We start from the raw sequence: 16,722 nt of genomic DNA on the forward strand, positions 1-16,722 counted from the left end.
AGATACTCTTGAATCTTCCTTTTTTGGATTTTCTTGAAATTTTTTAGAATTTCTTTAGAACCGTTCTTCATTCTCTTCAGTTTCTGTCTAAATTCTATTCTTTTTAGCATCTCTACAATTTGCTGGATCTTTTTTATATTTTTCTCTAGAATATCTACTATCTACCATCTGCGTGTTTTTTTAGTTTCTCAATATGCTTTTTAAATATTGCCGAATTCTCTGTAGATTTTTAGATTTTTCTAGACCCTTTTTATATTTTCTTCAAATGCTTTTCAGTTTATTTCTAGATTCTTCTTAGGTTCTTTTGAATATCTAGATTTGCTGGATTTTATTCAAAGTATCTATATTATTTTGTAGAATATCTAGATTCTCTGTATTTCATGTAGATTCTCTCTAGATTCTTTTTAGATTTTGCTTTGTTGCTCTTGAATCTTTCTTCTTCTGATTTTTCAGAGATTGTTTTGTTTCTTTTTGGAATTTTTCTATATTCTGCTCAAAAGCTTTTCATTCTCTCTCTAGATTCTTTTTAGTTTCTCTAGAATATCTCTATATCATTTCAAATATTGTCGAATTATCTCTAGATTCCCTGTTTTTTTCTAGTTTCTCCACATAATTTTCTATAAATTATCTGTATTTTCTTTAGAATCTCTCTGTATGCTTTTAAAAATTGCTCTAAATTCTTTAGATTCTATTTTAAATTCTGTCTAGATACTTTTGAATCTTTCTTCTCTTGATTTTTGTTTGCGATTTTTTAGATTTTCTTTGTAATCTTTTTATGTTCTGTCTAAATAAAAGCCTTTTAGTTTCTCTATAGATTCTTTTGAGTCTCTCGAGAATATTTAGATTCACTGTATTTCCTATAGATTCATTCTAGATTCTTCTTAGATTCTGCCTAGAAACTCTTGAACCCTTCTCTCGATTGTCCGAAATTTTTTTTAATTTTTTTTTTAATCTTCCTATGTTCTGCCCAATTGCTTTGCAGTTTCTCTTCACTTTCTTTTAAGATTCACTAGAATATTTAGATTTGCTGAATTTTCTTTTCATTCTTTCTACATTTGTTTTACATATTGCCATCTTTTCTTTAGATCCTTGTTCGATTCTGCCTAGACACTCTTGAATCATCTTTTTCTGGATTTTCCTGAGATTTTTTACAATTTCTTTAAAACCGTTCTTCATTCTCTTCAGTTTCTGTCTAAATTCTATTCTTTTTAGCTTCTCTACAATTCGCTGGATCTTTTCTAGAATTTCTACTATCTGCGTGTTTTTTAGTTTCTCAAGATGCTTTTTAAATATTGCCGAATTCTCTGTAGATTCTTTAGATTTTCCTGAGATTTTTTTTAGATTGTAGATTATTATTTTCCTCAAATGGCTTTTCAGTTTCTTTCTAGATTCTTCTTAGTTTCTCTGGAATATCTAGATTTGCTGGATTTTCTTCAGAATATCTGTATATTATTTTGTAGAATATCTAGATTCTCTGTGTTTCATGTAGATTCTCACTAGATTCTCTTTAAATTTTGCTTTGTTGCTCTTGAATCTTTCTTCTTCTTGATTTTTCAGAGATTGTTTTGTTTCTTTTCGGAATCTTTTTATATTCTGCTCAAACGCTTTTCTAGATTCATTTTAGTTTCTCTAGAATATTTATATTCGATGAATTTTCTTCAAGTTCTTTCTAGTTTCCTTTCAAATATTGCCAAATTATCTCTAGATTCACTACATTTTTTTTTAGTTTCTCCACATAATCTTCTCTAAATTATCTAGATTTTCTTTAGATTATCTCTATATGCTTGTAGATATTGCTCTAAATTTTTTAGATTCTGTTTAAATTCTGTCTAGATGCTCTTAAATCTTTCTTCTCTTGATTGTCGTGAAATGTTTTAGAGTTGCTTTAGGATCTTTCAATAATTTTCCTAATTGCACATCGGCTTCTTTCTAGATTCTTCTTACTTTCTCTATAATATCTAGATTCGCTGGATTATCTTCAGATTCTTTTTTAGAACATCTAGATTCTCTTTCAATGTTGCTTAAATACTCTCACAATTATTCTTCTCTCGATTTCTTCATTGATCCTTTTTAAATTTCACTTGCAGATGACAAGAACCAGAAGAAGAGCCAGAAGGTCCTTTCAGAGTTGGAGAACATAGACGACGAGTGCGATCAAAACCACATCGCGTTCGTGAAGATCGACGACGCCGGAGAAGCCAAAGAGTACGGCATTGACACCATTCCAAGCTTGGTCTTGTTCGAGAAAAGAATTCCTCACCTCTATGAAGGCGATTTAACCAAAGAAGACGAGCTTCTAGGTTGGCTGATCCACCAAAAGAAACACAGTGAGATCCCCGACATTACCGACGAGATGATGGACCGCCTCATTGAAAACACCAAGTACCTTGCAGTGCTATTCTGTAATTACCATTTCTTCAGGAGACCCAGTGGTAAACTTTTTTTTTGCAGACGATAAAGACGATAAACAAGACATCCGCGTGCTGAACGAGCTCGAGAACATCGACGACGACTTGGAGAAAGAAGGGATTGTCATCGTCCGCATGGACAACGACGCGGAAGCCAAAGAGTTCGGAATTGACCACCTTCCGACTCTTGTCTACTTCGAGGATAAAATTCCTTCGATTTACGAGGGCGATCTCATGAACGAAGACGAGGTTCTGCAATGGCTCATTGAACAGAAAACCTCCGCGACCATCGAAGAAGTCACCGATGAAATTCTCGAAGATCTCATCCAAGAACACGAGTACGTGGTGGCGTACTTCAGCGGCAACTGCGAGGAGGGCGAAAAGTGCGACGACATCTTGGACGAGCTGGAGAACATCGACGACGAGTTGGACGAAACGGGGATCATCTTCGTCACCACTGAAGACTCGGGTTTCGCGAAGAAGAACGGAATCAAAGCGTTCCCAAAACTTGTCTTCTTCAGGAACAAAGAACCGTTGATTTACTCTGGTGATATCCAGGATGAGGACGAAGTCTTGGCGTGGCTCACTGACGAAAACACTTTGGAGATTCCCGACAGGATCGAAGAGGTTAATTCGAAGATGTTGGACAAGATCTTGATGGAAAACGACCACGTTGTGGTTTACTTCTGTAAGTTTCTTCACTCCTAAAAAGACCTCACTATAATTCCTAATTTCCAGACAAAGAAGGCGACAAAAAGTGTCAGAAGATTTTACAAGAGTTGGAAAACATCGACGATGAGTGCGAAGACAAAGACATCGATTTCGTGAAGATTTCTGATGAGGGGATTGAGAAAGAGTACGACTTGCCCTCGCTTCCGGCGGTAGCGTTCTACAGGCACAGATTCAGGGATATTTATTCAGGGGATTTGATGCATGAAGAGGCGATTCTGGAATGGGTGCTCAATTTGAGGGAGTCCGCCCCTGATGTCATTGAAAGCGTCGACAGGAAAACGCTTCAAGTGAGTTGGCTCTGGAAATATCGTGCGTTCATTTAAATTTTATCTATTTCGGTACGGATGTCGTAGCTTCATTCAGGCGCTGTCAGTTGTCAAAATCGAGTACCGATTACATATTGTTCATCTAATATTTATTTTATAAGAAAGAATCTAACGTTACATCTAAACAAACGCTAGAGAATCTAAGAATAAAAAGATAAATTTGTAAAAAATTAAAACAGAGTTTGAGGAAAAACTGAAGCAAATCTAGAGAATCTAAAATAGTTGGACGAAATCTGAAGAGAAAATAAAGAGGATCTAAAGTTAATCTAAAAGAAACTAGAGATTCTAAAGATAAATCTAAAAAGAAATTCTAGAATATACAGGGTGTTGTGGGAAAATAGGTTTAAAAAAATTCGATTTCGAAAAAAAAAATGTATTAAGAAAAGTTCTCTAGTTCTGAATGAATGAATGAAAGTTTCTTAGCAAAAGCTATAAACATAACATTATTAGTAATTGCACTAACAATAACAGAAAAAACAATTAAAAATACAATAAATATAAAAATACAGTAGTAGTAGACAGCGCATATTATTTATATAAGGCATAAAAATTCTAATTTTTTAAGAATTTTCAATGATTTTCCGTGATTTAGAGGATTCTCTGGGATTTGTCAATATTCTTTAGAATTAGACTTTATATTTTATTGTGCCTTTTAGCGTCTTTAGATTTTTCAAATTCTGTATTCTTAACGAGTCTTCAGAATTCCAAGATTTTGTGAATTCTCCAATTTTTTCAGAATTCGCTAACATTTTCTTTGATTTTTTAGTTTTATTGACTTTCATGTGTCTCTAAAATTCTGAAAGGTTTCAATTTTTCTTTGACTTTCTACGAATTTACAGGATACTGAGGGGGTCTCAAAGGTTCTGAAAGATTTTGTCGGATAAGCTAGAATTATTTATGATTCCCTGGTTCACCAAAATCTTCTAATTTTTTCAAAATTCGTTTAAGGGTTCTAAGGTTTTTTTGAAGATTCTTCAAATTTATAATGCTCTTTAAATTTGACAAATTGAAATAAAGCTTGTTCTGAATTTTCAAATAATTTCCAGGATTTTCTGTCATTCTGTAACGTTCTTCTAGAGAATCATGTAAAAAATAAGAGAATTTTGAAGATTCTCTAGAAATATTTAAAATTCTTGTAGAATCTAGAAGTCCGATAAGAATTTTGTAGGGGATTTAGAGAATCTAGAATATTTTGGTGAATCTAGGAAAACATAAATATTACTCTTAATACTTAATCTTTTAAAGAAAAATAAAAAAAATAAGAATCAAAGAAGATACGCTTGAATAAGTAATAAATAAGACTTTTTAGATTCTCTTTGAAATCTTTCTATATTCTGTTTTTCTTTACATTTTTTTTAGTTTCTCTTGAATGTTTAGATTCGCTGGATTTTCTTTAAATTCTTTCTTAATTTGTTCTACATATTGCTAAAGTTTCTTTAGATTTGTTTTATCTACATTTTCTTGATTTTACTGAGATTTTTTAGATTCTCTCAGTTTCTGTTCAGATTCTATTCTTCTTAGCTGCTCTACAATATTTGGAAGATTTTTAGATTTTCTTTGTTTTTTAGAATATCTAGATTACCTATATGCATCTCTTTAGTTTTAGTTTTAGATTTTACCTAATTCTCTCTAGATTCTTTAGATTATCTTTAGATTCTATCTAGATACTCTTGAATCTTTCCTCTTTCCATTTCCGTGAGATTGTTTAGATTTTTTTTAGAACCTTTTTATATTTCCCCAAATGCTCTTCAGTTTCTCTAGAATATCTAAATTCGCTGGATTTTTTTTTAGATTATCTCTAAATTCTGGCTTGTTACTATTGAATCTTTTTTTTGATTTTTGTGAGATTTTTTAGATTCTCTTTGGAGTCGTTCTATGTTCTACGAAAAAGGTGTTCAGTTTGCCTATAGATTCTTCTTAGTTTTTCTAGAATATTTAAAAGCTCTGAATTTTCTTTAGGTTCTTTCTATATTCTACTTTTGAATAACTTTTGAATCTTTCTTCTTTCCATTTTCCTGAGTTTTTTTAGATTCTCTTTGGAATTCTGCCTTAATGCTTTTCAATTTCTCTCTAGATTCTTTTTCCAATTGTAATTGTTATTACGCTTTTTGGTACTTTTTGATTCTCTTTAAAAACAATAATTTTTACTTTGTTCTTTGTATTTTCCATTTTTACCTAATTCAGTAATTGCACATATCTTTACTTCTATTTTTTAGATACTTTTTTTGTTTTGAGAATCTCAATTCTTCAAGCTCAACTCAAGCTCAATTTTTGTACTTCTTAAAATTCGTCAAACATTTTTTTAATTTTTTATTTTTTTTTATTTCTTTAATCTTTCTTTGCTTCTGATTGTTCTCTTTTTGGATTTTCTAAATGTCTTTTTCGATTCCTTCCACTTTTATTTATTACATTTTTTTTGTATTTATTTTGGATTCTATTTTGGATTTTAGAACCTTTTTATATTTCCCCAAATTCTCTTCAGTTTCTTTCTAGATTCTTCTTAGCTTTTCTCGAATATCTAAATTCGCTGGATTTTCTTTAGATTATCTCTAAATTCTCTCTAAATTCTGGCTTGTTACTATTAAATCTTTCTTTTGATTTTTGTGAGATATTTTAGATTCTCTTTGGAGTCATTCTATGTTCTACAAAAAAGGTGTTCAGTTTCTCTATAGATTCTTCTTAGTTTTCTTAGAATATTTAGAATCTCTGAATTTTCTTTAGGTTCTTTTTATATTCTACTTTTGAATAACTTTTGAATCTTTTTTCTTTCCATTTTCCTGAGATTTTTTTTAAATTATCTTTGGAATCTTTCTATATTCTGTTTTTCTTTATATTCTTTTTAGTTTCTCTTGAATGTTTAGACTTTCTTTAAATTTTTTCTTAATTTGTTCTACATATTGCTAAAGTTTCTTTAGATTTGTTTTAGAACTCTTGAATCTTCATTTTCTTGATTTTACTGAGATTTTTTAGATTCTCTCCAGTTTCTGTTCAGATTCTATTCTTCTTAGCTGCTCTACAATAATTGGAAGATCTTCTTTAGATTTTCTTAATTTTTTTTAGAATATCTATATTACCTATATGAATCTTTTTAGTTTCGCTCTAGATGTTTTTTAGATTGCGCCAAATTCTCTCTAGATTCTTTAGATTATCTTTAGATTCTGTCTAAATACTCTTAAATCTTTCCTCTCTCCATTTCCGTGAAATTGTTTAGATTTTTTTTAGAACCTTTCTATATTTCCCCAAATGCTCTGCAGTTTCTTTCTAGATTCTTCTTAGCTTCTCTCGAATATCTAAATTCGCTAGATTTTCTTTAGATTATCTCTAAATTCTGTCTACTACTGAATCTTAACTTAATAATAATAATAAGTAATAACTTTTGAATCTTTCTTCTTTCCATTTTCTTGAGATTTTTTAGATTCTCTTTGGAATTTTTTTAACTTCTGCCTAAATGCTTTTCAATTTCTCTCTAGATTCTTTTTTCATTTGTAATTGTTATTACGCTTTTTCGTACTTTTTGATTCTCTTTAAAAACAATATTTTTTACTTTGTTCTTTGTATTTTCCATTTACCTAATTCAGTAATTGCACATATCTTTTCTTCTATTTTTTAGATACTTTTTTCGTTGTGAGAATCTCAATTCTTCAAGCTCAACTCTCTATTTTTTTAGTTCTTCAATCTTTTTTCTGCTTCTTATTGTTCTCTTTTTAGATTTTTCTAAATATCTTTTTCGATTCCTTCCACTTTTGTTTATTACATTTTTTTTGCATTTATTATATTCTCATTTTTGTTGTTTTGGATTCTCTTAGTTCTATTTAGGTTGTTTCGATTCTTCTTTTGAGTCTTTAGTGTTTATTTTACCATTCTTCAGTATTTTTTTTTTGTTTTTTTTTTATGTTACCTTCTCTTCTCTACTTTCAATAGTATTTGTAAATACTTTCTTTAGATATTCTTCTCAATTTCTATCTATTTTTATACCAACTCGTTACATTCCCTTTTAAATTCATTTTGATTTTTTATAATACTACATACATTTCATTCTTTAATTTTTTGGATTTTTTTATAATTAATTGTTCCCTTGGCTCCTTAGATTTTTTTTGCGTTTTTAAAATTTAATTTTCGTTTATTTTTAGATTATTTTTCCGAATCTTTCGAATATGCTTTTACTTCTTAAGATTTTATTTTCATTTTCGAAATTTTAGAGAAACTAGATAGCTTTAAAACATGACAAGGGAAATTATAGAAGATCTAGAAATTAAAAAATCTAAATAACTAAAGAAAATGTTTAGAGAATGAAAAGTAAGAGTAAATTTTAAGGTCTGTCAAATTGAACGTTTTCTTGACTCAAAAAATCAACGCCAACTTGATGTGTGTTTAATATTTTCAGGGCCTCATCAGCGACGTGGAGCACTTGGCCGTCCTCTTCTACACCGAAGACTGCGACGAATGCGAAGAAGTGTTGGAAGAGCTGGAGAACATCGACGACGACGCCGACCAGCACGACATCCAATTCGTAAAATCAAAAGATGCAAAACTGGCGTCAGAGATTGGTATATTTAGCTTTCCCGCTTTGGTTTATTATGAAACTGGAGTGCCAATAATGTACGATGGTAAGCAAAGTTGTTTTCGACCACGCAGTGTTTATTTCGTTAACAGGAACCCTTTAGCGTGTGTAAGTAAAGTCGGTTGGGTTAGGTGATTAATCTGAGTATTTTATAGGGGATCTTGAAAGGGAGGAGAGAGTTCTGGAATGGCTAGTTGAGCAAAAAAGTAAGAAAATTTCTTGTCTTTTTTAAGTCTAAATGTTAAATCGTCAAACGCGACTATGAAAGTAAAAAAATCAATTATTGGCTTATGCTTCGGTCGCGGGTGTGTGTTGCATGATGGCTGCATGTTGCTATGATGTCCTAGGTGACGAGGATGACGATTCGGACGAGGACGACGACGAGGATGATGACGATGACGACGATGATGATGACGATGATGACGACAGCGACGAAAACGATTTGGTTAAAGGGATGTTTTCAGGTAACTGGAAGGGAAAAGTTTCGATTTTCGCCGACCGAACCCGGCAGTCCTGGAACGGTGTAATCGCTTCTGGAGTGGGTGTCCTTGTCTGTGCATGTTTCCCTTTGATGCTGCATGCAGGACATAGTGTCAGACTCACTCCTTGTACCTTTAAGTTACTAACAGCTAAATGCTCCTAATAACTATCCACTTCTCTCTATTTTCGGGTGAATTCTGACATTATGTTTCCTGCTGCAGGGGATGGTTGTTTCTACATCGGAATGGGCGGAAAGAGCCGTCTTCCCAAACCTTCCTACGAACCCTACCAATGCTGTCCTACTAAACCGGCCCAAGGAAGCAAATTCGCAAAATTAGACGCCAAAGGCGCTAAAAACCGACCGGTTAGAGACAAAAAACCCGAAAAGCTAGCCCCGTTGAAGCCAGTTTCGAAGGCTAACCATCCCAAAAAGGAAATCAAAGAGAAAATTCCGGTTAAGCCTGAAAAAGGAAAGGGGAAAAAGAGCTTTTTCGGGACCGGTAAATATATCTGGTGGTGGTAGGTAGCGGAATCTAATCAGCACATTTTCCATGTGAAGCGTGAACTCTTCGACGCGGACCACGACTCTACTGACTTTTATTTTTTGCTCTTGTTAAGGCTTTCGAGTGAATTGTTTTGTTTTGAAAGAAAAAGTATATCATTTTTGTAAAGCTCATTCTTGTTAAGCGCAGCGATGCTCCTGTATATAAAGTCCGTTTTTAAAAAAAAAATACACCAACACCGCAATCTTCCCCTGTATTACAACCGACAACGTTGCCTGGGTACTCTTGGAATCTTAAGTTTCCTTTTTTCATTCTCTTTAGAATCGGTATGGTTTTTCTTATGGTTCTGTAATTTTAGATTCTTTTTGATCCTTCTGGAACCCTTATGGATTCATATTTATATTATGTTCTGATTTTTTTTATCAAAGTTCAAGGGTTAATTATGGAGAAACCGGCTGAAATGTGCATGGCAATGCAAAAATCGTCAAAAAATCACCTAAATTTTTACCTGAATAACGATTTTTCCTACATACAGACCGTTTTTGCAGCTATATTCGCAAAGTAGAGGTCGAATCACATCAACCCGTGAATTTTTATCAAGATCCAACGGTTAATTCTGGAGAAATGGCTGAAATGTGCATGAAACCTGCAAAAACCCGTAGAAAAATCAACTCTATTTGAAGCTAAATGACGTTTTTTTGGCTTTGCACAAGCGGTTTTTGCAGCTATATTCGCAAAGTACAGGTCGAATTACATCAACCCGTGAATTTTTATCAAGATCCAACGGTTAATTCTGGAGAAATCGGCTGAAATGTGCATGAAATCTGTAAAAACCCGTAGAAAAATCAACTCTATTTGAAGCCAAATGACGTTTTCTGGCTTTGCACACGCGGTTTTTGCAGCTATGTTCGCAAAGTAGAGGTCGAATTACATCAACCCGTGAATTTTTATCAAGATCCAACGGTTAATTCTGGAGAAATCGGCTGAAAGGTGAATGAAATCTGCAAAAACCCGTAGAAAAATCAACTCTATTTGAAGCTAAACGACGTTTTTTTGGCTTTGCACACGCGGTTTTTGCAGCTATATTCGCAAAGTAGAAGTCGAAATACATTAACCCGTGAATTTTTATCAAGATCCAACGGTTAATTCTGGAGAAATCGACTGAAATGTGCATGAATTCTGTAAAAACCCGTAGAAAAATCAACTCTATTTGAAGCCAAATGACGTTTTCTGGCTTTGCACACGCGGTTTTTGCGGCTGTTTTCGCAAAGTAGAGGTCGAATCACATCAACCCGTGAATTTTTATCAAGATGCAACGGTTAATTCTGGAGAAATCGACTGAAATGTGCATGAAATCTGCAAAAACCCGTAGAAAAATCAACTCCATTTGAAGCTAAACGACGTTTTCTGGCTTTGCACACGCGGTTTTTGCGGCTATATTCGCAAAGTAGAGGTCGAATCACATCAACCCGTGAATTTTTATCAAGATCCAACGGCTAATTCTGGAGAAATCGGCTGAAATGTGCATGAAATCTGCAAAAACCCGTAGAACAACTCTATTTGAAGCAAAATGATGTTTTCTGGCTTTACACACGCGGTTTTTACGGCTATAGTTGCAAAGTAGAGGTCGAATTACATCAACCCGTGAATTTTTATCAAGATCCAACGGTTAATTCTGGAGAAATCGGCTGAAATGTGCATGAAATCTGCAAAAACCCGTAGAACAACTTTATTTGAAGCAAAATGACGTTTTCTGACTTTGCACACGCGGTTTTTGCGGCTGTTTTCGCAAAGTAGAGGTCGAATTACATCAACCCGTGAATTTTTATCAAGATCCAACGGTTAATTCTGGAGAAATCGGCTGAAATGTGAATTAAATCTGCAAAAACTCGTAGAAAAATCAACTAATTGAAGCTAAATGACGTTTTCTGGCTTTGCACACGCGGTTTTTGCTGCTATATTCGCAAAGTACAGGTCGAATTACATCAACCCGTGAATTTTTATCAAGATCCAACGGTTAATTCTGGAGAAATCGGCTGAAATGTGCATGAAATCTGTAAAAACCCGTAGAAAAATCAACTCTATTTGAAGCCAAATGACGTTTTCTGGCTTTGCACACGCGGTTTTTGCAGCTATGTTCGCAAAGTAGAGGTCGAATTACATCAACTCGTGAATTTTTATCAAGATCCAACGGTTAATTCTGGAGAAATCGGCTGAAAGGTGAATGAAATCTGCAAAAACCCGTAGAAAAATCAACTCTATTTGAAGCTAAACGACGTTTTTTTGGCTTTGCACACGCGGTTTTTGCAGCTATATTCGCAAAGTAGAAGTCGAAATACATTAACCCGTGAATTTTTATCAAGATCCAACGGTTAATTCTGGAGAAATCGACTGAAATGTGCATGAATTCTGTAAAAACCCGTAGAAAAATCAACTCTATTTGAAGCCAAATGACGTTTTCTGGCTTTGCACACGCGGTTTTTGCGGCTGTTTTCGCAAAGTAGAGGTCGAATCACATCAACCCGTGAATTTTTATCAAGATGCAACGGTTAATTCTGGAGAAATCGACTGAAATGTGCATGAAATCTGCAAAAACCCGTAGAAAAATCAACTCCATTTGAAGCTAAACGACGTTTTCTGGCTTTGCACACGCGGTTTTTGCGGCTATATTCGCAAAGTAGAGGTCGAATCACATCAACCCGTGAATTTTTATCAAGATCCAACGGCTAATTCTGGAGAAATCGGCTGAAATGTGCATGAAATCTGCAAAAACCCGTAGAACAACTCTATTTGAAGCAAAATGATGTTTTCTGGCTTTACACACGCGGTTTTTACGGCTATAGTTGCAAAGTAGAGGTCGAATTACATCAACCCGTGAATTTTTATCAAGATCCAACGGTTAATTCTGGAGAAATCGGCTGAAATGTGCATGAAATCTGCAAAAACCCGTAGAACAACTTTATTTGAAGCAAAATGACGTTTTCTGACTTTGCACACGCGGTTTTTGCGGCTGTTTTCGCAAAGTAGAGGTCGAATTACATCAACCCGTGAATTTTTATCAAGATCCAACGGTTAATTCTGGAGAAATCGGCTGAAATGTGAATTAAATCTGCAAAAACTCGTAGAAAAATCAACTAATTGAAGCTAAATGACGTTTTCTGGCTTTGCACACGCGGTTTTTGCTGCTATATTCGCAAAGTAGAGGTCGAATTACACCAACCCGTGAATTTTTATCAAGATCCAACGGTTAATTTTGAAGAAATCGGCTAAAATATGCATGAAATCTGCAAAGACATTTCTGAAAAAAATCAAAGGATTTAATAGTGAACAGACTCGGCACAGCCTGAAAGGCCGTTTTGTGTAACAAAATTGTCAATTAGGCTACTAACCCATTTGGTTTTATAACCAAAAGTCGCCATCGCGACGTTGCCGGTTGTAAAGTGGTGGGAGAGTGCGGTGTTGGTGGTTTTTTCCAAAAAAAAGCGACTTTACTGTTAGACGATTAACATTTGTATAGAACTCGTTTAGATGTAGCATTTTTGAACGCATGACTGTATTCTTCTGTTAACAACGCCCTGAATTCTTCTGACTATCAAACAGGCTCTACGTATTTGCACAGTTGCATTCAGGGAACGTTACCACCGGTGTCAGCGCTAAATCACTGCCGAACACCTCGCATGTAAATAACACCAAACACATGTAAACTTTACGTTATAATAAATTGTTTTCTATTACTGTTACTGTAGACTTTATATGCAATACGCGCCCTAATAAACATCAGTTTCCGCTTGGTGTTGCATAGCCAATAACCGGTAAGTTCTGTGATGTTAGCCATTCCATAACTGTCTCCCCCACAAAACGGCCAAAAGTCACCCTTCGTTTCCCGACAGGAAACTTACTCGACGAGACCGAAGTCTTGGACTGGATGACCGACCAGAAAGACGACGAAAGCATCGAAGAAATCGAGAGGGACACCCTCTTCAAGTACATTGAAACGAAAGAGTTTCTCGCCGTCGTCTTCTGTACGTAACAGAAGGAGTTGCGGTCATCACTAACAAACTCATTTCAGACAAAGAGGAAGACCCCGACAGCCCGAGGATCCTCCGCCACGTGGAGTTGATCGACGACGAAGCCGCCGAGTACGGCATCAAGATCGTGAAGATGCGCGACCGTCTCATGGCGAAGAAGTACGGCTACAGGGACCCTCCCGGAATCACGTATTTCCGGAAAGGAAAACCCATCAAGTACGACGGGGACATCGACGACGAGGAAGAGATTCTCGACTGGCTCACGGACCCGGAGAACATGGAGCTGACGGACCACATAGAAAGAGTCAACAGGAAGATGTTCGAGAAGATCCGGCAGAGGTCCGACTACGTCGCCGTTTTCCTCTGTGAGTGCTGCATCTCTTCATTATATACAGGGTCCGGCAACACTTGTGTCCACCCCCAAAATCGTCTTTAATTTTAAAGATAAAATTTTGAAAATTTGCATACAGTCTATTTCACCAACTTATCCCGATCTCTCATAAAAATTTAAGAGTACGGTTCAAGTACCGACATCCCGCTCTGTCTGTATTTGACAGAGTACGCTGTCAAATATTACTTTATTTTTAAAAATTTAAATTCTCATTATTTTGTTCCAAGTCAGGTTCAGTGAGTCACGGGTACTAATCCCTCAGGTACTCAAGTGAACTTACATGGAGGTAAATTTTTTTATGTTTTCTTAGAGTAAATTTTGTGCAATTCTTTAGTGATTTTTGTGTTCTATTGTTGTCGGTGTTCGCATTCCTAGTTGCACCCTGAGAGCTGATCTAACACTCGGCATATTTGAGAGCCTCTGTCTCTCTTTACTTCTTAAATTGGAAAAGAACAGAGAGAAACACAATCTTAATGCTATACGTTCTTGGTTTGCTTTAGCTTCAGTTATCGGATAGAAAGAGATAAAACCATAAACGTATTTCATTTCTTGCTATGAACGCTTTTATGAGAGATCGGGATAAGTTGGTGAAACAGACTGTACACTCATAGTTGACAAAGCTCTAGAAGCCGACGCAAAAATTTATTTTTTATCACTTATAGTTTTGGCGTCGCGACGCCTTAAATGTGTATTTTTTAGCTAATTGTGAAGTTTTATGAAATGAACCTCTAATGTAATTTTTTTTTCAATGTAAATGTGTTAAAAATATCTCAGTTGACATTTTAGATTTAATGTAAATTGTATTCAAAATTTGAGGAAAAAATGCTGTTTAATCAAGTTAGTTTCCAATTTTATTACGTCAAAATTGGGAACTACGTTTACACCCATCTGTCAACATCTTGTGTCACAAATGACATCTATTCTTTGGTTCGTTTTAGAAGGTAACAAAAGTCTTACTTGGCGAAATTGTCGCTTTGTCGATGTTAATTAACGATTTCTAGTGTCCAGAACGTGCAACATACCCGAGCTAATCAAAATTCACCTTCATACGAGTGAATGAAGTGACTTGTGAAATTTTGGTGTAAACGTAGTTTGTCACTGCACCGTCAAAATGTTGAAAACTAACTTGATAAAACAGCGTTTTTTTCGCAAATTTTAAACACCATTTGAAGTAGATTTAAAATAAAAACTCAAATATTTGTATTATAGTTATGTTGAAAAAAAATTGAATTCGCCAATATTACCGCAAAAACCCAAAAATCGCTAAAAATTAAACTTTTTAGGCGTCGCGACGCCAAAGAAACCGTGATATCAAAACAAATTTTTGTGTCAGCTTCTAGAGCCTTGTCAACTATTGTGTGATTCATTAAATTTCCATTCGCAGTTGGCTTTGAGAAAAAAAATCATGTCGTAACTAACACCATTACAGTAGTTTCGAGTTAATATTTGCGAGATTTGCTAGTTATCGAACAAGAAGTCAACGCACGTCCAAAATACACGGCCTACCCAGAATGGAAATTTAATGTTTCCATTTCTCTCGATTCATCGCCACTTCTTTCCAATTCCTCATTGATGATGACTCCCGCACATGCCAAGTCTCTCTTTGCCATCTTTTTCTCGAGCGACCTCTTCTTCTTTTCCCGCCAGTTCCTTCTTCCAGACATTTTTTCCTCTCCCAAATTTCAAGCTTTTCTGTTTTCAATTTCCTTTCCTTCTTCTGCTTTACTTGTTAATTTTGCTCCAAGCTACACAAATTCCCCTACTTTTTCAATTTTATATTCTTTCTTCTCCGTTTTTAGTTCGATGTACTTCTCGGTCTCTGCAGTGCTTGTTCCCATCTCCATATATTTCGTCTTATTTCGTCTTCTGTTCATTCATCCTTAGTCCAAACTTTGCTGCTTCTTGTTCGAATTTCTTGAAGCTGTTTTCCAGTTCTTTCCTTGATCTTGTAAGAATGACCAAGTCATCGGCGTATGCTATACATTGTTGTTTGTGATGATAAATTAATCCCGTAGTCTGTATTTTACATTCTCGTACGATCGCTTCCAACACGAAGTTAAAGAGGTCTGTTGACAGTGGGCCACCTTGTCTTACTCCTTGTGATTTTTTATTGTGAATCCACATAATTCGTTGAAAAATCACTTATATTTGAAGCTAAATTAAGTTATGTGCTATAAACACAGGGTTTAGGAGGCTGAATTCGAAAAATAGAGGTCGAAATACATCAAATCAACTCTATTTGAAGCTAAGTGACGTTTTCTAGCTTTGCACACGCGGTTCTTGAGGCTGTATTCGCAAAGTAGAGGTCGAATTACATCAACCCGTGAATTTTTATCTAGATCCTACGGTTAATTTTGGAGAAATCGGCTGAAATGTGCATAAAATCTGTATAAACAGTAGAAAACTCTATTTGAAGCTAAATGACGTTTTCTGGCTTTGCACACGCGGTTTTTGAGGCTGTATTCGCAAAGTAGAGGTCGAATTACATCAACCCGTGAATTTTTATCAAGATCCTACGGTTAATTTTGGAGAAATCGGCTGAAATGTGCATAAAATCTGTATAAACCCATAGAAAAACTCTATTTGAAGCTAAATGACGTTTTCGGGCTTTGCACACGCGGTTTTTGCGGCTATATTCGCAAAGTGGAGGTCGAATTACATCAACCCGTGAATTTTTATTAAGATCCTGCGGTTAATTCTGGAGAAATCGGCTGAAATGTGAATGAAATCTGCAAAAACCCGTAGAAAAATCAACTCTATTTGATCTTAAATGACGATTGCTTGTCTTATTTCTTGCTCTGTTGGTTTTTCGACGTCTTCTTGCTCTGTTGTTTTTTCAGTGCTTTCTTTTTCCTTGTTTACATCTGCCATGATTTTTTCATTTGTTCTTGTTTGTCTTCGCTTAGTAGGTCATTGAAATATTGAGCCCATCGTTTTAGTATTTCTGTCTCTTCTCCAAGTAATTTTCCGTCTTTACTTCTGCAGCACGTTATCTGTGTGTTGTTATCTCTTTTCGTTTTTTTGATATCTTGGTACATGTTTCGTATTTCTTTATTTTTCTAGTGGTTTTCAATCGCTCGATATTGTTTTTCTATGTGCATTCTTTTCTTCAGTCTACATATTTGTTTTGCTTGTCTTCTTTTTTCTTCAAATATTCTTTTTTTTTCCTCAGTATTGTTGGTAGGTTTTTCCATTTTTGCTAAGTTTCTTGCCTCCAAAGCTTCCCGACATTCTTCATCAAACCAATACTTTTTTTTGCTTTGCTATATGTTGGAGTTTCTAGGTAGCGATTT

General features: G+C 34.9%; 1 protein-coding gene across 5 annotated transcripts in view; it reads left to right on the top strand.

Moving 5' to 3' along the window:
• The window catches only part of hlk (hulk), a 50,484-nt gene that overhangs the window by 22,850 nt on the left and 10,912 nt on the right, over window positions 1-16,722 (top strand). For 4 of the 5 annotated variants that reach the window (XM_088039955.1, XM_088039956.1, XM_088039958.1 and 1 more), the window contains 6 exons: window positions 2,088-2,402; window positions 2,452-3,096; window positions 3,147-3,427; window positions 7,851-8,073; window positions 12,901-13,032; window positions 13,080-13,403. In XM_088039955.1, the coding sequence (XP_087896081.1) occupies window positions 2,088-2,402; window positions 2,452-3,096; window positions 3,147-3,427; window positions 7,851-8,073; window positions 12,901-13,032; window positions 13,080-13,403 (1,920 nt within the window). Of the gene's footprint in view, window positions 1-2,087; window positions 2,403-2,451; window positions 3,097-3,146; window positions 3,428-7,850; window positions 8,074-8,182; window positions 8,234-8,374; window positions 8,492-8,728; window positions 9,008-12,900; window positions 13,033-13,079; window positions 13,404-16,722 lie in introns of all 5 variants that reach the window. The other variant, XM_088039959.1, reaches the window with a different exon arrangement.

Source organism: Gnatocerus cornutus, chromosome 6 (assembly GCF_029298725.1).
Source record: "Gnatocerus cornutus isolate USDA-ARS CGAHR chromosome 6, icGnaCorn1.1, whole genome shotgun sequence".
Lineage (NCBI taxonomy): Eukaryota > Metazoa > Arthropoda > Insecta > Coleoptera > Tenebrionidae > Gnatocerus > Gnatocerus cornutus.